This window comes from Sturnira hondurensis, unplaced genomic scaffold (assembly GCF_014824575.4).
Source record: "Sturnira hondurensis isolate 20B ecotype Veracruz unplaced genomic scaffold, ASM1482457v3 Scaffold0019865, whole genome shotgun sequence".
Lineage (NCBI taxonomy): Eukaryota > Metazoa > Chordata > Mammalia > Chiroptera > Phyllostomidae > Sturnira > Sturnira hondurensis.
The window spans coordinates 240,201-262,530 of record NW_028092496.1 but is presented as its reverse complement, the minus strand read 5'-3'; the positions used below and the strand labels follow the sequence as shown (position 1 = coordinate 262,530).

Sequence of the window (22,330 nt, the reverse complement as noted above, 5' to 3'; positions counted from 1 at the left end):
TAAGTCTTCACAGTCAGGTTTCACTAGTTGATTCATAGCAATATGTGCTCCCCCAAATATCAGGTATGCCCATTTTTAAATGAAAGTGCAAAAATACAATTCAAATAAAATTACTTTGAAGATGAGATATTTTTTATTTCCATTGTTGACACTATTACAGATGTCCCAATTTTCCGGCACCCCTACCCTTGGCCTACCTCCAAATGAGCCCTGCCACCCTCCCTCTGGCTATCACCAAACTGTTGTCTGTGTCCATGAGTTATACAATCATGTTCTTTGGCTAATTCCTTCACCTTCTTTCATCTAGTCCCCCCCACTCCCCTCTGACGCTGTCAGTCTGTTTCATGTGTCCATGCCTCTGTTTCCATATTGTTCAGCAGTCTATTTTGTTCAGTAGATTCCACATGGAAGTGATATTGTATGGTATTTGTCTTTCTCTGGCTCGCTTATTTTACTTAGCATATTATTCTCCAGATCCATCCATGCTGCCACAAAAGCTAAGATTTCCTTCTTTTTTACTGCCACATAGTATTCCATTGTGTAAAAGTATCACAGCTTTTTTTATCCACTTATCTACTGATGGGCACTTGGACTGTTTCCAGATCTTGACTATTGTAAACAATGCTGCTATGAACATAGTGGTACATATATTCTTTCAACTTGGTGAGATTCTTAGGATACACTCCCAGAAGTGGAATTGCTGGTTCAAAAGGCAGTTCTGCTTTTTATTTTTTGAGGAAACTCCATACTGTTTTCCACATGGCTATACTAATCTGCATTTCCACCACTGCATTTTTTCTCCACATCTTCATCAGCACTGGTTGTTGATTTATTGACAGCAGCCACTCTGACAGGTATCAGGTGATATCTCATTGTGGTTTTAATTTACATTTCTCTGATGGCTAATCATGTTGAGCATTCTTTCATGTATCTGCAAGCTATCTGTATGTTCTCTTTAAAGAGGTGTCTGTTCAGGTCCTTTGCCCATTTTTTAACTGGATTGTTTGTCTTCCTGATGTTAAATTGTCCTTGTCACTGGAACCTGGAAAATGCAAGCTCAGCCTGCCAGGTGACAAGCCAACGTAAGTTTAATTGAATGACTGGACCAGTGTATCTGCAATGACTCCAAGACAATTAATACTAACACTTTTAGGCAGTAATAACCACTGAAAATGAATAACTATAACTTTCAATCTCTCTGTTTGTCCTGCTGGGTTCTAGAATAGGTTCTTTTTTTATACTGGTTTTTAAACTGAACTCTCTGTTAATGTAATTCCACCAGTTCTATTAATCTAGATACATGCATTTAAGGGTTTGATTGGAAATTAAGTTTGAGGAACTGAGTGCAAATAATATATGCAAATGTTAGGTTTTCATGTCCTCTTCAAATATATTGACAAATCTTACCAACACCCATGGAAGTTGAAACTACTATAAAAGGAAAGAGATACTCTAGCTTCTAAGTTGGGTATGGTTTTTTATTTCCTCCAAGACTGTGAATAGAATGATTTTTAATATAGTAAATGTGATGTAGCACTTCTCAAACTAGTCAAAATCAGTCTTAGAGCCTCAGGACTATAGAACACCAGAATGGAGAACACCTCAGATTTCTGGGTCTAACTTCACAAATGAGGAAACCCTTCAATTGCCAGGAAGAGAAAGTGTGATGAGGATGATGATGATAACAATGACAATGAAAACCACTAATTTTTATTGAATGCTATGTATCAGGCATTGTTCAAAGTGTTTCATATGTATTAACTTTTTTAAAGGATTGTATTAATTTAGAGAGAAGGGAAGGGAGGGAGAAAGAGAGGGAGAGAAACATCAATGTGTGGTTACCTCTCAAGAACACCTACTGGGAACCTGGCCCAAAACGCAGGCATGTGCCTTGACTGGGAATTGAACCAGTGACCCATTGGTTCATAGGCTGGCACTCAATCCACTGAGCCACACCAGCCAGCGCTGTATAAAATTACCTAATCCTTGTGGCCAGTACCTCCACAATGCCCAACTTTCCCCCTTTCTAGCAACATAATGGATTAAATTCCTTCCCAATTGGAACAAATTCTGAAGAGAACTTTTTTAGCGCATGAAGGATGAATTGTTCTCCTACAAAAAAAAAAGAAAGAAAATTGAACAAATTACATGAAATAGTAGTATTCAGACATTGGACAACAAGGAGCACAGAACTATATTCCTGAAAAAAAGGAAAGCAAATAAGGAACACCCTAAAATTGCCCTTGCTTACTGCCCAGAGGCTCTTTCTAGGCCATGAAGTGGGAAAGGGAACCCAAACAATCACTGTGGTCCAGCGAACTTGAGGATACAGAGGCCCAAGAGGTTAGGTTCAGAGAGGTTAGGGAACCTATAATTTGCAGGGAAGTACTGGAGAGAAAAACGCACACAGACAGAACTCACTCCAGAAATCTGCAATGAGGTTTCCTCAAGTCTGACTGAGAACTGATCTACACAGGCTGGAAGTAAAACTGCACGTAAGTATCAGAACAAAGCATCACCAGACTTCCAGCCAAGATGGAGGTGTAGGTAGACACACTGTGCCTCTACACACAACCAATATGAGGACAACAATTTAGAAACAAAAAACAACCAGTACTGACAAAAAAATTGAACTGTATGGAAGCCTGACAACCAAGGAGTTAAAGTAGACATATTCCTCTAGACCAGTAGTAGGGGCAAAGTCAGGCAGCTGGGCAGAGTCAGGCAGCTGGGCAAATAGGTGGCTGGCAGACCCTGGGCAGGCAAGGCAGCAGCTGGCAGACCCAGTGAGGCAGCGGATTGTGGAGAGGCATGGCACACAAGGCAGCTGGTGGGCAAGACAGTCTCACATTCATGCCTACATTTGCACCCCATATTTGCATGCAGATAAGCCATGCAAAACTGAGGAGTGAGACAGACTGCACAGCCCAGGGTCCCAGCGCAGGGAAATAAAACCTCAAAGCACTGATTGAAAACACCTGTGGGGATTGAGGTGCTGGGAGATTCTCCCAGCCTCACAGGAGAGTTTGCTGGAGAGACCCACAGGGTCCTACCACATACATAAATCCACCCACATGGGAATCAGCACCAGAAGAGTCCAACTTGCTTGTGGGAAGTGGGGAAATGGACTGAAATCCAGCAGAAAGCGGAGCAAGTGCCATTGTTTCCTCTCAGACCCCTGCTCCACATACAGAGTCACAAAACAGCTACTGGGTTGCTCTGCCCTGGTGAACACCTAAGGCTCCACCCCTCACTACACAACAGGAATGCTGAGATCCCCCCAAAAAGGCCCAACTGAAAGAACAGATTAAAGCTCCACAGCAAATACAACTAAGTGACAAAGACATAGCCAGCTTATCAGATGCACAGTTCAAAACCCTGATAATCAGGATGCTCACAGAATTGATCGAATTTGGTCACAAATTAGGTGAAAAAATGAAGTCTATGCTAAGTGAAATAAAGGAAAATGTACATGGAACTAATAGTGATAGGAAGGAAACTGCGATTCAAATCAATGGAGTGGACCAGAAGGAAGAAACATCCAATCAGAAAGGAATGAAGAAACAAGAATTCAAAAAAAAATGAGGAGAGGCTTAGGAGCCTCCAGGACATCTTTAAACATTCCAACATCTGAACCATAGGGGTACCAGAAGGAGAAGAGGAAGAGCAACAAGTAGAAAAGTTATTTGAAGAAATAATAAAGAACTTCCCCATTCTGGCAAAGGAAATAGACTTCCAGGAAATCCAGGAAGCTCAGAGAGTCCCAAAGAAGTTGGACCCAAGGAGGAACACACCAAGGAACATCATAATTACATTACCCAAGACTAAAGATAAAGAGAGAATCTTAAAAGCAGCAAAAGAAAAGGAGACAGTTACCTACAAAGGAGTGCCCATCAGACTGTCAGCTGATTTCTCAAAAGAGACCTTGTAGGCAAGAAGGGGCTGGAAAGAAGTATTCCAAGTCATGAAAGGCAAGGACCTACATCCAAGTTTGCTCTATCCAGCAAAGCTGTCATTTAGAATGGAAGGGCAAATAATGTGTTTCCCAGATAAGGTCAGGTTAAAGGAGTTCATCATCACCAAGCCCTTATTATATGAAATGTTAAAGGGACTTATCTAAGAAAAAGAAGATAAAAAAACATGTACAGTAAAATGACAGCAAACACAATTACTAACAACCACACCTAAAAGAAAAAGAAAAACAAACTAAGCAAACAACTAGAACAGGAACAGAACCACAGAAATGGATATCACATGGATGGTTAGCAACAGGACAATCAAAGGAGGAAAGAGGGGGAAAGGTACAGAGAATAAGTAGCATAGGTGGTAGGTAGAAAATAGACAGGGAGGGGGTAAGAATAGTATGGGAAATGTAGAAGCTATAGTACTTATAAGTATGACACATGGACATGAACTAAAGGGAGGGAGTGTGGGTTGTGGGGGGGTGCAGGGTGGAAGGTAGTGAAGAGGGAAAATGGGACAACTATAACAACATAATTAATAAAATATATTTTTTAAAAAGATACTTGAACATCAATTAAAATAATAATAATGATAAAAAGAACAGGCATCAGAAAGCAGTAAGGTGGACAATTCCCAGAGCTCATACAGAGCTGGAAAGAGTTCACATTTCCACCAGCCAGAGGAGAGAGGTCTTGAGATACACAGAGCATTATTAGACAGTGTTCTTAGAAGGACCATATCTCAGTCATTGGGATAAACTAACTACAGAATAAAAGTCACTCTACAGTCTCCCTAGTCACTCTCAAAAGGAAGCCCCCAAATCAAACTGATCTGAAGGTAATTTAAATGTATTCCAGAACAAAGCCCAATACTCTTCAAAGGAGTATAACTAAATCAAGCTCTCAAAAATATAAAGTTCACACTGCCCATCAGCCAGTCAACATTATTAGGATTGCAAATAAGAAAATATGACGCACAATTAAGAGAAAAATTACTAAATAGAAAGAGACCAAAAAATTACAGTGATGATGGAACATTGAAAAGATCCAGCAGCATCTACCTACCTGTCCTGAGGTCCATTCTGACTGCTGACTTAGGGAAGCCACAGTGTCAATGGAACTGAGATCCAGCTGCTCCAGCTCACTCTCACTAAGAGCCAGAGCAATGCGGCCGAGCGAGACAATATGGTGTTCTCTCCAGTAAGAGGGCCTATCCCAGACCTTCAGATGGAAAAAAAGCCAGATTAGACTGACCATTACTGAAAGTATTTAAACCAGACATAGAGTAAATCTCCTTAACATGTAAAGTTCTTTTGTAGGACAATTATAAAAAGATGACTATATTTGTTTTAAAGAATAGACAATAAGACATAAACAGAAAATTCACAAAAGAAGAAATAAACATATGGGGAAAATTTAGTCACAGTCATAATTTTAAAATGTACATTAAAAACAATCAAAGAATACCATGTTAGCTGATGACCGTTTGTAACCACCCTGCCTGGTTTCAGAAGCTGTAACCCCCACATGGCTAAGGCTGAGTGAGAGACCTTGGGGCCCTAATCCACTAAGGAGACAAAGCTTATCTACCTGGTGTGTGTGGGGGGTGCCTCTGCCCCCTTTACTTTACCCTTCCCGGCCCCCAGTGGATGACCAGTTAGCCAATGATGGGTAAGATTCCTCAAGGGAGGGACGACCTAAGACAAGCGTGGTCACAAGAGGGACCTCAGGGAAGGACTTGGGGGGCTACAGCAAAAGGGGGTGACAGACTCTTGCCCCTTGGCTTTGACATAGCCTGAGTCCTCATTTTGTCTGCAAGAAGTCTTCTAATCTCTTGGCTGCCTTACTTCCCCTGTCTGACTTAAGCCTGAAACAATGCCGAAGGTGGGTGCGGCCCAGTGCTAGAAAGGGCTGGTTCCCAGGCAATCAGGCCTAGAAAAGAATGCATAAAATCCTGTGCAACCTGTTTTGCTAATACCCTCAATTTAAATGATAAGGGTCCAAGCATGAAATGAGTTTGTTTCCCCAAAGTTGTATGGCCCTTTAGCTATCTGACCCTGACTCAAAATAAGCCCTTAGAGTTCTTTGAATGTTATCTATTCTTTGATCCTTACTGCCTGACAATGATGGATGAGTTTTATGTATATACACCATATATTCTTATGCAAATGAACCCAATAAAAACCCATTGAGGGAAAGGCTCCTGGCCCTTCTCCTTTGAGAGATTGGCCACCTTTCCTCCCCAAGTAGATCAGGTCTTGGTAGACTTATTCTTATCCTAGCAGTCTCCCCACAGATGATACTGATAAGGAGTAAATAAAATGACTATTTATGGTGCTGGAAACATATGAGGTAAAGGATACACCCATTTGCTGATGTTGATAATATAAATTGGTACAGGCTCTTCAGAGGGAAATTTGGTTGTATGAAATGAAAGCTTTTAAAATATTTAGAGTCTTTGACCTATAAATTCCACCTCTGGGAATTTAACCTAAGTAAATAATGAGACAAGTGCCCAAAGAAATATGTACAAATATGAGCCTTGAGGCATTAAAAAATATAAATAATCTAAAAGCCTACCAATTAGCTAAATAAATAAGAACCAGACATAAAATAAAATATTATGTAGCTATTTTAAATACTGATGTAGATTTATATTTCTGATATGATAAACGTGTATTGTATAATGTTGGGTATGGGCAGAAGTTATTGAATAGCAGGTGAGTGTGTACTATCTTTTGGTAAATATATATGTTAGTATACATGAAATACATGTATGAAATATATGAATATTGCATATTTTACACATATACACAGAAAGCTTGTAAGCTTCAGGCAAATATACCAAAATATTAACAGCACTTATCCCTGAGTAAAAGATTACGCCTGATCTTTATTATTTCCTAACTTTTCTAAATTCAAATTACTTATTAAAATAGTTATAAATATAATGTTATAGAATTTAATGTCTTAACCTATCAGGGTAACTACATTCCACAACTATCATAACAGCTGAAACAAGCCACTCAAAGGGATCTTTAAAAAGTTGGCAATTCTTCTGGTCCTCTGTTTTACTCCTTTCTTCTAAGTTTCCAGATGGATTTGCAAAGTCTGTGAAAAGCAGCTTCATGCAACAGTTGGGTTATTTAGGTGGAGAAAGAAAAGACACAATTCCTAGAAATGTCTCTGCCAGAGACCCTGGAATATCCACAGAATCTGATTGAGTGCCCATTAAATGCCAAGACACACCTCACTCCACTTCACAGCAGCCCTAAGGGGCAGGAACTGGAAACTTTGTGCAGTGAAATTTCCACAAGAAAACACAATGAGAACTCCTTGAAGAGCAAGCACTCTATGACAGAAGTGCTGTTGGTGTCGTACTGAGTTTTCCCTCTTTTATATGCTTCTTCCCACAGCTGGGCTTTACCTGTACCGCCTTTTCCTTTAGGGCCGTGAGCTGAGGATGGCTGAAACCCCTGACAGCCCCCAGAAGGTCCACATTCCTGATGAATGTGTCTTCCTCCATACAGAGTAGGTGCTGGGGGGCCCAGCAGGCATTGGCTTCACCCAACCTGAAGATGTCATCAGAAGAGGGAATCTCAACTCCAAGGCAACCTGAAAATATGGAGATGCAGGGAAGAAACAGAGAAAAAGAATTTCAGGAAATGTTAGTATGTTTCTTTATTCAAATAAATAATATTCTTCTCCAGTCAAGTTTATCCACGAGAGGCAGTACAATGTGGAAACTGACAGCAGGGACTCAGAGACCAGTTTGAATACCACTTCTCCCATTTCTTGCTAATTACCTGGTAGCAAAATCATGAAAATGCCAATGTTTTGCATAGCCACATGCTCAGAGTATGAGTTTTGCAACATTACAGCTAGACTTCAAATTGCCTTGAGGGCAGCAGCAGCTGGTGATGAAGAGTTCTGGCTGTAAATTTAAAACCAAAGCTATTTAACCCTTCTGTACCTCATTTTCCTCAACTATAAAATGAGGAGAAAGTTTTTGTGAAGACTAAATGTGTTACCATATATAAAGCACTTAGTGTCAGGTCTACAGTAAATATTCAATACATACTTTTTATTACTTAAGCCACCTGCTGTGACCATCCCATATATTTGGATTTGAAACCCAGAATTAGGGTTCCAGAATTATGAGGAAGGATCACTCCTAAGAGTGGAGAAGGAGGATGGTTTGCCCTCCATAAAAGTCATGGAGAGATTATAGCCTTTCATCACAGGAGAGAGGAGAAATTGACCTGTTGCTTCTTTTGCAATAGGAGTAACCACCCATTTTTTTCTTTGAATAATTTGAAACTCACCTGGTCAAACCAGCTACCCACCCTCAACACAGAAATGAGGTATTGTCTTTGCTGGCCCAGATGTGCCCAACCAGGGAGAAAACCCAAGGCTTCTTGTTTTAAGAGCAATCCTGGACTTTCCCTACCTTGCCTGGTGCTGACAGTCACCAGCACCACCCTTTCCCAGGGTACTTCCCAAGCCCTTGGCCATCCCCTTCTCATTGCATCTTCAATGAAAATTAACTGGACTCCAATCAAGAAGTAAAACTGGATCAGGTCAAGAGTACTCTGTAAATTCCTCAAACATCATTATCATAACCCACTTGTAGGGGACAGAAGACCCATCCTTCTTAGACATCCCCCCTCCCCACTTGCCAATGAAAGCAGAATTCGGGGACAGGAAAAAACTAGAGGAACAGAATGGTTAAACAGTGCAACAGGAACTTGGTCCTATCACTGCTGTTTTCAGGCCTGGCACAGAGCAGGTCTTCAGCAAATATTTGTTGAATAAATCACACACACATACAAATTAACTAATATGAAACCAAATAGTAATTCTGCTAATCTATCAACTACTATAAGCATGGCAGAAATTAATACCCAGAACCACTAATGGCAACTCTGGCTACACATTGATAACAGTGTCCTCTCCTGAGTGTGGAAAGACAAGAGGTGTTGCAATGTGACAACTGGACAGTAAGGCTGTAGAAAGTGGTCAACTCCACCATATTTGGGGACAAATCCAAGAGCTGCCACTTATTAACTTTGACTTTGGCCAAGTCTCTTCATCTGTCTGAATTTCAATTTCCTTCATCAATAAAATGGGAGAGGTCATAGTGCCCACCCCACAGGACAGAGGTGAAGATGATATGATGCATGGAGTAATGATTACCCAAGACAAACAAATTGAATCATAACATTTCCTTGTTCAATACCCCCTGAAACCCCTACCCAGGGTAAAAGCCAAAGTCCTTAGGGTTTCTTTATGAGGCCCTGCATGACTGGCCTTGTGTCTCACTCCACTTCAACACACTGGCCTCTCATTTCCCATCCATCTCCCACTCCTGTCATGCTTCCTTCTGTCTGGAAGACTCTAAAACTCCAAACACCCACAGGCCCTCTCCCATATTTCCTTGGGTCTTTACTCAAATGTCAAGTTCTCACTGAAACATCCCTTTTCAAGTTAGAGTCCCCCACCCATACTCCTTGATCCCTTCCCTTGTTTATTTTCCTTCTTAGCACTTATCATCACACAACATACTGTAACAGTGGGGAATTGTAATTGTGGGAAATTGTAACCCAAGCCCACCATTCTTTTGACATTGTTTATATAAATGCTGACCCTGACTAATAAGTAGATAAACAGCATGTTTTTATAAGAATCTTAGGCTTAATGCCAGAAGATACAGACCTGGACCTTCAGGCATCCCAGCTACAGGAGACTTCCTGACCTTCAGTTGTGGAGCCAGGATGGCATGAACCCAGGATGACTAAACCAGGATGATGCACATTGGGCCATCACTTGACTTATGGGAATGGACTGTGCAAGTCTGCACACACAGAACTTTGCAACCGGCTCCCTTGATCTCTTTGTTCTGTTTCCCTCTCCCTCCTTATAAAAACCTCTGTCTGTACTGAGAGGTGGAGGTGGGCTTTGCAACATGAGTCCCCCATCTTCCAGCATGACCATGAGTCCCCCATGACCAGCATCTGCAAATAAACCACTTTCCTTTATATGAGCACTTGTCTCTCAAGTACTGGCTTTCATAAGAACCAGGCAGCTGGATCTGTGTTTGGTTACAGTTTTTGGTAACTCAGCCAGGACAACGTGGACTCTTGTAAGGTTCAGGGTGCCCAAGCTGGAGTCTCAGCTGACCCGTGTTGTGTTGCAATAGGACTGTGTAATTTATTGTCTGGCTACTCCCCCACCCCAGCCATTTGACAGGAAGCTCTGTGAGGACAGAGATTTTTGCTTTTTGTTCATACATCCTTGCTCAATGATTATTAGTTGTAGGAAAGAAAGGAAGCACTGACTGTCAACTATTCAACTTTATTATACAAAATAATAATTATATAATTATTACAATTATTATCAGGTCTGATTAACTTTATCTCCTCCTGCTTGGCACAAGTCTGTGCTGAGTAAGTATACAATAATAATAGAAATGCCTAACACTTACCAAGCATCTCCTACATGCCAGGCACTATTGGGAACATGTTAGAGGTTTAAACCCATTAATCTTCACAATAACCTAATCTTGCACAGACTTTATTGTCCTTGTTTTACAGAAGACAAACATGGAGACACAGACAGGTTAAAAAGCTTACCCAATCACACAGCCAGGAAGCAGCAGACCCAGGGTTCATAGCCAGCCAGCCTGGCCCCACCCAGCACTGCAAACAGCCGCTCCGCCATTTTGGTCTCATTATGTCAAATCATTTTGAAATGCTTGTTGCGTGTGTCCACCATTAATCAACTAGTCTGGGTAAGGCATGCAGAATGTGCTTCCAAATCACTTTACAAAGGTGTAGTTCACTGGCCTATGGGTTTTGCCTATTGCTTTGCAAACACTTCATTCAGTCCCCTAGACAAAGAGGCTCCTGGGTGCCAGCAATGCAGCCTGACCCTGCTGCCATGGTAGGGGTTCAGATTCCCAGAAACACTCACCAGGGCTGGAGGCTGTGCTGGGGGTCCTCGCACTTCTGTCCCGAACAGACACAAAGACAGCCCAAAGGAAATCTTTGGAGGGCAAGACTCCAGTCATCTCAGAAGCTGTTTGTTGAAGGATATCAGGAAACTGTTGGGAGGAGAGAAGATAAACGAGGAGGAGCAAATAATAGTTAAAGCACAGTAAACACAGATTGAAGTCAGAGTTTAAGCTATAACAGTACTTACTGCCTCAGGGTTTGTTTGTTGTTGTTTTTTTTCCTTCATGGCAGCTTCTCATGTAAATCTAATCCCTAACCCAGCTAACCTGGTCTTTGTAAAGAATCACATAAAATGATACTCAACCTCGATAATAATTCAATGAATGCTCAATAATATAAGTATAGGTCACTTACACAGGCTGGTCATGTGCATGTGCATATGGCAGCGGCACATGTAAGACTTAGAACAAACACATGTGTAGAAAGAGCAGAGTGGTGGCTGAGTCATAGCTCACAGGCCATGAACCTCTACAAGCTGGCCACGTGAAAATGTCAGAGTTCAGTTTTCTGCTGCTCACTCTCCTTTCCTAAACAATGGGCATTCTGGAGTGCAGCTAGAAACATCAGCCCTTTAGGGCAGGGAGGAAGGTTCCAGAAAAGCAAGCTTGCAGCAAACCCAGTGGAGTATAATGAACTAAACTTTAATGATAGAACATAGAGATACCTTTGTGGCAACAGAGCTTAATTCATCTCCTGAGAAAAGTACTAGAAAGGGTCTCAAGTCCTTTGTCATCTCAGCTGTCCAGTTCTGGGGGAGACTAAGAAGAGATAATAAGCAACAAATTAAAACCATCCAGTCGTCCTCATCTCCTGGTATCCCTTTCTTTCATAAATGGACTTTCTTCATATGTGGAGACACTTTATATGTCGATCACATGGGCCAACTTTCCAGGCCAAGGCAATGTGCATGTGATACAGACTGACCAATGAGAACCATCCCTAGGAATTTTGGTAGAACTACTAGAGAAGCTCTCTCTCTTCCTTCTGGTATTCCAAGAAGTAAAAAGAATATTGGAGGCCATTCCTATCACCAGTGGAGATAATAAAGCCACATCTAAGAACATAGAGCTCAGGGATGGGAGGAAAATTCCTGATGACATCATTTGAGCTTCTGGATCCAACCATACCTCTAGTCCACCCTGGAGTTTTCCATTACATTCAATTTTTAACTCAATAAATCCCATTTTATAGTTTGAATTGAATTGGTAAACTTCTGTCATCTACATCACACTTTCTCATTAGAACAGTAATTATCTGTTTCTTTAAAATACCCTAAGAGTCTTCTCTCTTATAGCAACACAAAATTTCCTCTTGAACTTGACATGATACTAACAGTACTAACACAGAATTTACTGTTGCTCTTATAGACATCACAAAGGTCTACAGTGAAGTGCCTCACACCAAATTTTGTGACATCTCTAAAGGAAATCTGTTCAGTTAGCAATGATAACCCCTTTCTTAGGACTGAGGCCAAATCCACTCTGGCCAAAAAGCTCCTCCCTTATCTCTTTGATGTTATGCCTCTAGACCATAAGCTCTGTGAGGACAAGAGCCACACCTTTCTCACCAACCACTGCATCTTTGGTCCTGTAGCAGCAGAACCATTGCCACACACTCAGTACTATGTGCTGGGTACTGTTGTAAGTCCTTTGTGTGCATTAACTCAGTTAGTCATCACGACAATCTCATGGGGACTATTACTATTCCCATTCTACAGATGCAAAAATAAAGTACAAAAATATTAAGTAACTTCTCCTAGGTTACCCAGAGAGCAGATGACAGAAACAAAATTTTAACTCAAGGAGTCCGGGCTCCCAACTCCATGCTCTTAAACACCATATAATATTACAGTGCATGGGATACAGTGATATCTCCAAAAATGTTTGTTTTCTAACCACTGACTCATGGTTGTGGCCTTCTCAACTCTTTGACCAAAATGCATAGAATTCTACATGGAAAAGAACAGTTTTGTTTCCCCCAGGGAGCTCTCACTTGCCCAGTGGGTTGACAGCGCTTCAATCATTTATATCTTCATCATTGTCATTATTATTGTTCCATGACAAAAATAATACTACCACCTCCTTGCATTTGTAAAGTGCTATCTTTCCAAAACTACTTTCCTTTCCACATGCCAAGATGTTTGGGGACAACCATGTGAGGCCTGAAGAGCAGCTACCCCTGTTCTTAGTTTGAGGGGAATCTGAGAACAAAAAAAAAAAAGGTCACATTTCCAGAGTAAATGTAAGCCTCAACTTGTTCTGAGCTAGAGACTCTAGGTTTCAAAAGCAGAAGAGCCAGGGCTGGTCTCCTCTTTGCCAGTATCCCCCATGCCTGAGGCTGAGCCCTGGGCCTCCTTACCCGTGATGCTCCAGGAGCCTGAGCCTTACTGCAGCCTTCTGCTCAGGACTGAGGTCTGCACAGTGTCTGAGGCCATGCAGGGCAGTGGCCCAGGCCTTGGGGGACACTCCGTGGTGGATGACAGCTGCCGGCAAGTGGCAGAGCAGGTTCCCCATGATGTCTACAGTGTACTCATCAGCAATGGAGTTGTTCTGAAAGTGACAAGTGGAGCTGATGAGAATGCCCAGTAGGACTCAAGATTGTGATCCCTTATAGACACGTCCCAACCCCAAACCTCATAAAAATTCTGGGATGTATATCACCTGCCCTTCCATAAACTGGTGAAGATAGCACGGGGCCTGATTTTACCTAGGGGAGGCCTAATTTTACCTCTAGGGAGACCCAACGGGGAGTGAGTGTGGACAAAACTCGGTAGATGGTGAACACTAGATAAGTGAGGGCTGTCATTGTTGTCGCTGCTTTGAGCAGACCCCAGAGTTCAACGACCATTATAATAACAGTGCATAATGACAAAAATAGCACCTCAAAGTCTGTATGGCCCTCGAAAGTCTTCAAAGATTTTTCTCAACACAACAGAAGGAACTAGCATTTATTGAGTGCTTACTGTGATCTGGGCACAGTTCCAAGTGTTTACAGGTCTTGATTCATCATCATCTTCAAAGTAATTATAAGAGCTAAGGACTAATATTATCCCTTTTTAAAAATATTTTATTTATTTATTTTTAGAGGGGAAGGGAAGGAGAGAGGGAGGGAAATATCAATGTATGGTTGCTTCTCCTGTGTCTGGCCTGCAATCCAGGCATGTGCCCTGACTGGGAATCAAACTGCAGTTGTTTGGTTCGCAGGCCCGCACTCAATCCACTGAGCTACACCAGCCAGGGCCTCCCTTTTTGAGATTAAGAAACTACTAGCTAGTGGCTGGGATGGTCTTCCCTATGGGCCTTGGTATTAAGTAATTCCTTGCTTATTTCATGCCCTTGATAATTTCATAAGGGAAGTTCTCTTATACCCATCTTACAGACTGAAGCTCTGGAAGGGGAAGTACTTCCCTACAGCCACATAACTGATCACTAGCACACATGCATGTCTAGACCCCACACTGTGTGCTGCATTCTTTTCAGTCCCCCAGAACAGTCTCCCCTCATTCAGGCCCCAGAATGGCAGTCTCCAGAACCAAGGGCCAAGACTGTCCCACCTAGTGGATCAGAGCTAGCTCTGAGACTACCAGCAAGCTTGAGATCCCAGCCAGATCCCCTGAGGGCTCCAAGGAGGACCACAGATACAAAGTCACTCAAAGTGTCACCCAGAAAGTTTCCTTACCAGACACTGCTGCACTTTCCTGAGGACCACACTCTTTTTGTGGGGATCCAAAACCCAGGAGTCCAGTTGAATCTTCCCCAGGCTGATCAGAAAGGGCACACACTGAGAAGCTGGGACAGAAGCCAGGTAGTTAGCCCTGGAAAGAGATGGGGAGGCCAAGGGAAGGAAGACAATGGTTGCTTTGGATTACCCCTGAAGTCAGGGTCTGATGCCCAAGAACTTATCACAGGGCTGTTCGTTAAATGTTTGTTCTCCCTGTAATGTTGTAGCTCTTGTGCACAGGTAGCAAGCCTCCCATCCATTGTGCTCCTCTCCTATAGGTGGGAACCAAACTTCCCATCGTGCTCCTCTTCTATGCCTCAGCAACATTGATCACAGAATAGTATTTCTATGAACACACGTTGAGTAACGGACCTGGTAAGGAGAAATGAGGAGAAAAGGAAAAGTAGAAGGAAGGGACAAACAGGAAAGAGAATAAAATAGAAAGTGAGAAAGGAAAATGAAAAGGAGAGCATGAAGAGAGCAAAAGAAATGACTCCCAATTTCTTTGTCTCTAGTCCAGGACTGCCCCCCTAAATTCTTGAATGTATATTCTCAACAGATGCAATATTGCCCCCCAATGGGGAAGAAACTGGTTCAGGGGGAAGAAGAGAGGGATTGAAAGTAATCTGTTACTACAATAATTTACACTAATCTGTTACTACTACAAAAAGTTCAACCCTACTCATCAAAATTATTCCTTATCATTTCTCTCATTAGGGAGAAATAAAATTTTTCTTCTTAGGGAGTCAATAATGGAATGAAAGTTAAGAAATACTTCTCTAGACCCATGTACCATCACCACTTGACTGTTTCAAAACCAAATTCAAAGTATTCTTCTACCCTTTTTCCCTTGACCCCCAAATGTCACTGCTCTCTCCTTACTACTACTCAAATCTGTCCTTGCCTCTCCATTTGCAGTACCACTGTCTTATTCACATCTTCATTTGTTCGTTCATTCATTCTGCAGGTATCTACAGAGCATCTACTACATACCAGTACCAGGCTGGGGACCAGCTACAACCATGAACAAAAACTGAGGGAGAGGTCCTAGCTCTCAGGATCTTCCATCATAATTGTAGGGGAGGGAAGAGAAAACACTGAAACTAGTGGATAACAGGTGTTTCACCTCACGATAAATGTAAGGAAGATAACAAAATAACTCTGTCATAGAGAATATGGGGGGACAGCCAGGACAGGCCCTACTAAAGCAGTGCTAATTGAGCTGAGATTTGGATAAGTGGAAGGAGACAGCCTTGACAAGGTCCAGATTGTAAAAATAAGCTCCACTGTCCCCCTCCTCCCAGCTGAGCCCCTGCATTCTGTCACACAGGCAGTGGTGATGATCTTTCCGAAACTTAAATCTGAGGGCTATGCCCAGGACACAGATGAAACAACTGTGGACATCACATAGCCCCTCTCTGATCTGACCATCCCTTATATCTCTGGCCTATCTCTCTAACAACTACTCTTCAGATACATGCCTTAAATTCTTCTGAGCACTTCACTTTCCTTGTCTCCTGCTGGACTGAACATCCCATGTGCCCCTGCCTGGAGTGTCTGTCTTGAACTCTCTAACCCCACCTCATTCTTCAAGCTTTAGCTGGTCTCTACAGTATGAAGAAGATATTCTCTCCTCTGTTCCCAGGGTCCATTATCCCTTCCCATAGTATACTGCATTGCTTTCTTGGAGAATCATCCTTTCCCTCTGAGTCATTGTGCTTTGGGGTGGAACCCATTTCACTGTTAGTTCCAAAGTTATCCAACCTCCCAATCCCAGTGATTGGGTCAAGGAGAGCAAATTGGCCCAATGTAGGCCAATGAGAATCAACCCAAGTCTTATAGAGAAGAATGAGAAAAGAAAGTCTTTCTTTTGCCTGATTATGAAACCAGGAAGATGTGACCTTAGATCTGCCAGAGCCCACCATAAAGAAAGAATCTGCCTGACAGAGATGCTCCCAGAGGAAAGCTGGGCTAAGAGACAGATGAGATCATTCTAGCTCCTGGATCTCGCCATGCATGAAATCTAGCCCTGGGCTTTCCAGTTATCTGAACCCAAAATTGCCTTTCATTGTCTAAGCCAGTTTGAGTTAAGATTCTGTCACTTTCAACCAAATATCAAGTTGATATTATAATTGGCTTCATGCTTGTCTATCCCCTCCCCCCCAAGACTGTAAATTCTCATAAGGGGAAATTTTAGTTACGTCTAAGAACCAATCCATAGTAAGCGCTCAATATTTTTCTAATGAAGACAATAACAGCAAGAGAAGGAAAAGGAAAAGAGTGTCCATACCATATTTTATTTTATTTTTTATAGATTTTATTTATTTATCTTTAGAGGGGAAGGGAAGGAGAGAGGGAGAGAAATATCAATGTATGGTTGCCTCTCATGAGTCCGCTGCCGGGAACCGGGAACCAGGAACTGGCCCGCAACCCAGGCATGTGCCCTGACTGGGAATCGAACCATGATGGTGTGGTTCACAGGCCCACGCTCAATCCACTGAGCTACACCAGCCAGGCCCATACCATATTTTAAAAGCAGGGCTGTCCCCTAGGCCTGAGGGCCCACACATACTGGGGAAAATGCCTACATCTCATATCAGCCCTGACTCCCCTGGAGCTTGGGCACAGCTTTGAGGCCAGCCTAGCAGGACTCCTTCGCTGGGCTGGGTTACTTTGGCTTTAGTTTTTAAACAATAAAACCCAAGGGTCTAAAATATCTATATGGGGCTCACAATTTAAATCCCAGTTCTCAAAGACTTCACTGTCTAAGGCACCCTCCACTCTGCCTCTGGTTCCTCACAAAAACCAAAAACCCATGGGGAGAGAATCACTTTGGCTTGGGAAGTCCTACAAATCCTATTGCCGAGCCAGTAAGGGGGGTGGGGGGAGGTCAGTGTTCACTTACGGGAGCACAGCCAAGAGGAAGGGCTTCATAAAGGCCCTGGAAACTTCCCAGTATTTCCACGCCAAACAATTAACCTGAAAGATTAAAAAATTTCTAGGCATTTACTCAAATAATAATGAAAGCAAGCAAGATTTTGCTTTCTGGTGCCAGGCACTGCTCAAAGCACTTTATACATGTTTATTTATTTAATAGAACAACCAGTGCTGTAGGTACCACTGCCGTACTCAGTTTATGGATGAGAAAACTAAGGCAATAGAAAGATGAACACAAAATTTTAAGTTTGAGAATGCTCACCACAGTTTTGTTTATAACTACAATAAAGTGAGGTACTACCTTAATGTCCCTCAGTAGGGGATTGGGTAAGTAAATTGTGGTATATCCATACAACAGAATACTACACAGCTATTTTGTTTCCACATGATAGACTTAGATATATTAATACAGAATGATGTCTATGCCCTATTTTATATACATACACATGTATGTTGTATATAAAGTTAAAGAGAACCATGTATATTAGTGTGTGAGTTCATTCATGCTTTTTAAGTTACATGTAAATATGTTTTATATACCGAAAACCTCTCAAAGTCAAGAGCCAACTCTTTCCTGCAGTTACCCCTGGAGCAAATGGTCTCAGCCTCAGCACTATTGGCATTTTGGGTGAGGTAACCCTTTATTGTGAGGCTGTTGTCTTCATTCTGGGACATGTTTTTAGGAAAAATAGAAACAAAAAAGGCAAGTTTTCCAATGAACTTGTATTCGAAGGTTCTAAGAACTGGGGAAGTCAAGGTAAGGAGCTCCCCGGTTGGGACAACTGTTCCTGCTGGGATGTGTAGGTCTTCCTCTAACCACTGCATCACTTACTGACTTCCCTCCATACCTGGGTGAGGCATTCCATGTAGTTCCATTGTTCTCACCACAGAATTGGTTGAAATGTAAACTATAGGGCACCACCCCAGACCTCCTTTAAGAGAAAGTCTGCAAGTGGGACTCTGCAATCTGTATCTTTTTAACAGTTTTATTGAGGTATAATTGATATGCAAAGAACTACACTGCACTTTTATGTGTACAACTTGATGAGTTTAGACATATGCAAATATCTGTGATACCACATCCTCAATCAAGGTCATAGACATGTCCAACACCTCCCAAAGTTTCCTTGTGTCTTTTTGTTTCTGTTTTCATGAGATCATGTAACTGAGATATACTCTCTTGAATTCTGAAGTGCACAAAACCACATGTTAACTATAGGCACCACGTTGAACAGCAGAGCTTTAGAACCTACTCATCTTGCAAGCAAATGAACAACTCAAGCCTTCCTGCCTTTGATCTTCCCAAGTGTGAAAGAATGTCCATAGCCATTTGGAAAAGGAAGGTTTTTAGTTTTTTAAAAGATTTTATCTATTTTTAGAAAGAGGGGAATGGAGGGAGAAGAAGAGGGAGAGAAACATCAGTGCATGGTTGCCTTTTACATGCCCCCTACTGAGGACCTGGCCGGCAACCCTGGCATGTGCACTGACTGGAAATGAAACCAGTGACCCTTTGGTTCACAAGCCAGTGCTCAAGCTACTGAGCCACACCAACCAGGGCTGAAAAAGGAAGTTTTAAGTGAAAAAGAAAATACTCTTAGAGCAGTGTTCTGTTCCTGGTCACCCCTTGAAAGGACAAGAATGTTGGATGAGGAAATGGTCTTCTCTCTCAGGAGAACATAATTTTGAACGTGCAAAATGCTGTACCTTCTAATTGTATTTGAAGGTTCAAATGAGCATACAGGATACCCAGGCTATGGACACTCTGGCTGGGAAAACATGGGTATTTGAAGCATTTAAAAAAGAAGCTGGACAAAGCCTGGCTCAATATTTGGCCCCACATCATCACTCAATCAGAATAATCCTGGCATGAATATCTTAAGATGCCAGTCAAGGCAGGGTCAGCAGCTAGGGTAGGGAGAGACAGAAGCAGGAAGGTACCTGGTATGGTGAAAGCAGAGAGAGGTTATTCTCGAAGTACTGGAAATGGGCCAGGAAGGAGTCGGCACTCAGGGCATCAATGTGGGAGCATGTCATGCCTTTGACCAGCTGCCCTGCACTAGAAAACAAGACCAGAGGCTGGTGGAAGAAAGGGTTGGGTAAGACAAGAGAGGAGGAGAAAGAAAAGGCAGAGCTGATCTGACATAGGCTATCAACTCTCCCTGCTGGGAAATCAGACTCCAAAGAGCTGGTCAGCTCCCAGGTGGAGTTACAGTCTTCTACCTCAGGAGCTCCTCGGGCCTTCTGGTGGTCTTTGACAGAAGCTCATACAGGAACAAGGCCTGAGGGATGAGAATGATGGCCAATGTTGATGGAGCACTCGGTCACCGTGCACACATGGTGTGCCCAGCATCATGGAGCCCTATGGGGAAGTCACACCATAATCCCCCTTTATAGATGGGAAAATAGAGGTTTACCAGGTTCTGTCATTTGCCTGGGACCACACAATTGCTAAGTGGCAGAGCTGGGATTTGAACTGGTGGTAGAGCACTCACAAAACCCATGCTCTCACACCCAGCCATTCCCTGTGCTCTAAGAGGTAAATGAGTTAGCTTCTGGGTACTTCCTGTGCTGTATGTAGCCGCTGCCCAGTTGAGGACCCTCTGCAGCCCCTATTTCCATTCCTACGTGGTAGTTCCTGACTATACAACATCCCAGAAAGCAAAAGCAGATGAAATGGCTGAATAGACCAAGATGGGCCAGTGAAGCCAACTATATGATTAGAAGGCGGGAATTTTCAGGGCCAACCCCTGATCTCCAGGGAGAGGGGGCAGCCTGGGAGTTCCATTAATCACCCATGGCCAATAATAGGGCTCTGAGAACTTCCAGGTTAATGAACATGTGAGGATTTGGGGAGAGTGGCATTTGGAAAGAGCATGGAAGCTCCACATCCTTTCCCCAACCTTGTCTATGCATCTCTTCCTTCTAGCTGTTCCTGAGTTACATTCTTTCATAATAAACTAGTACTCTAATGAGTAAAATGTTTCTCTGAGTTCTGTGAGCTGCTCTAGCAAATTAATCAAACCCAAGGGGGGCATCACTGGAACATCCAATCTATAATCAGCCAGAAGCATAGGTGACAATCTGGATTTGCAAGTGGTATCTGAAGTGGGGAGAGTCTTTCAGGATTGAGCTTTAACCCTGGAGGTCTGATGCTACTCTAGGTAGGTAGTGTCAGAATTGAGTTGAACTGTAGGACCTCCCCAACTAGTGTCAGAGAAGTCCCTGTTGGTGTGGGGATACCCCTCATACACATTTCAGAATTGGTGTCAGAACCCTTAGTGTCATACTTGACTCCTCCGAAGCTCCTTTTCCTTTAGGACAGTGGCATTGAATCCAGGTTCCCTCCTTAAATCGAAGAGAGACACTTCCTTAAAGAAAGCTCCTTGTATTTCCACAACACTGGAGGTGGCATCTCCTGCTTCAATAATCTGCCAAAAGTGACAACAAACATACTAAGAGCTTTGTAAGACAGTACACCAAGCCTTGGGTAAAGGCCAGGCACTATGCCAAGTGCTTCTTGGGCAATAAACCTATTGGATCTACTCAGCTAACCAAGGAAGTGGGAACTATCATTATCCCCACTTTTCAGCCAAGAAAACTGAGGCTTAATGAGTAATTGGTTGATAAGCGAGATTCAAGCAGACTCTGTCTTATTTCAAAACATAGACTCTTCATTTTAACCATATGTGCTACTACTATCTACAAGGCATTGACATTTGGGGCCAAACCCCTTGTGTCTTGTTTCTTAACAGACTTTGCAATTGGAAAAGTCAAGTCTGAGAGACTAGCATGTCCCAAAGACCCTTTGCAAAATGAGAAAGAGGAAAATGGCATGACTTTGAACAATGGAAGAGGCTTTCAGAAGCACTCCAGGAAGTTCAGAGTTCATTTTTAGATTGGAAAAAACTTTAAAAATATTATTATATCGAGAATACTAATTTAAGAAGTCTGCCCAATTTGATTTCCTAGAGAGAGCACTGGGGTCTTAGAAGAAATATAACATGACCCTGAGGGCTCTTTCTAGAAAGGAGGCAAGGCAGGCATCAGAAGAAGGCATTCTCCAGGCTCAGAACACTCCCCACCAAAGGTTGGGCTAACCTCAGCCCTGAGTCAACATCTTAAAGTCATAGCCCAAGCACAAAACCACAAAACCACATATTCTGTGAGCCATATGGGTGAAGATCAGATATCTCCCTCTCACCTTGCTGAGGACACCTTGCTGCTGGGCAGGCGACAGATCAGACATGTGCAAGGAGACAGCACTTCTCAGGACCTGCATGAGGTCCCTGTGCTCCATACTGTAGAAGGCCTGGGTACTGACCCCAGGCAGCAGCACACCCATCTGGCTGACATTGTCGAAAGACAGCACCTGGGAGAGGACAGGCCAGGAGGGTGTGAGGCTCTGCTGTGGCCTTTCACCTTACGGGCACTTACCAGTCCCACTGCATGCTGGGTACCAGGATGGGCACCAGAGGCAACCCTGTAAGATGCTTGCTGTCCACCCAGGCCTTCCTTTCTTCTATTGAGAAAGAGTTAAATACCAAAATAGGACACAAGTGTTAACTGCTCCACAGGGGGAAGTATTTTGCTGTCTGAGGCCACAGCACAAATATCCAAAAGCAGTGGCCCGTGCACCACCGCTGGCAAACAGCTGGTTTTGTGTTTAATTTGAACTAGCTTTCAACATTCAAAAATATG

General features: G+C 42.7%; 1 protein-coding gene across 1 annotated transcript in view; it reads right to left on the bottom strand.

The window, feature by feature from the left end:
* Positions 1-22,330, bottom strand: part of OTOA (otoancorin) — an 85,149-nt gene that overhangs the window by 21,134 nt on the left and 41,685 nt on the right. The window contains exons 13-23 of the mRNA XM_037028424.1: positions 21,834-22,001; positions 20,920-21,060; positions 19,853-19,911; positions 19,571-19,688; positions 17,601-17,674; positions 14,654-14,789; positions 13,334-13,524; positions 11,640-11,733; positions 10,935-11,064; positions 7,390-7,577; positions 5,028-5,183 (exon numbers count right to left, since the gene is read on the bottom strand). Coding sequence (XP_036884319.1) covers positions 5,028-5,183; positions 7,390-7,577; positions 10,935-11,064; positions 11,640-11,733; positions 13,334-13,524; positions 14,654-14,789; positions 17,601-17,674; positions 19,571-19,688; positions 19,853-19,911; positions 20,920-21,060; positions 21,834-22,001 — 1,455 coding nt within the window. The remainder of the gene's footprint in view (positions 1-5,027; positions 5,184-7,389; positions 7,578-10,934; positions 11,065-11,639; positions 11,734-13,333; positions 13,525-14,653; positions 14,790-17,600; positions 17,675-19,570; positions 19,689-19,852; positions 19,912-20,919; positions 21,061-21,833; positions 22,002-22,330) is intronic.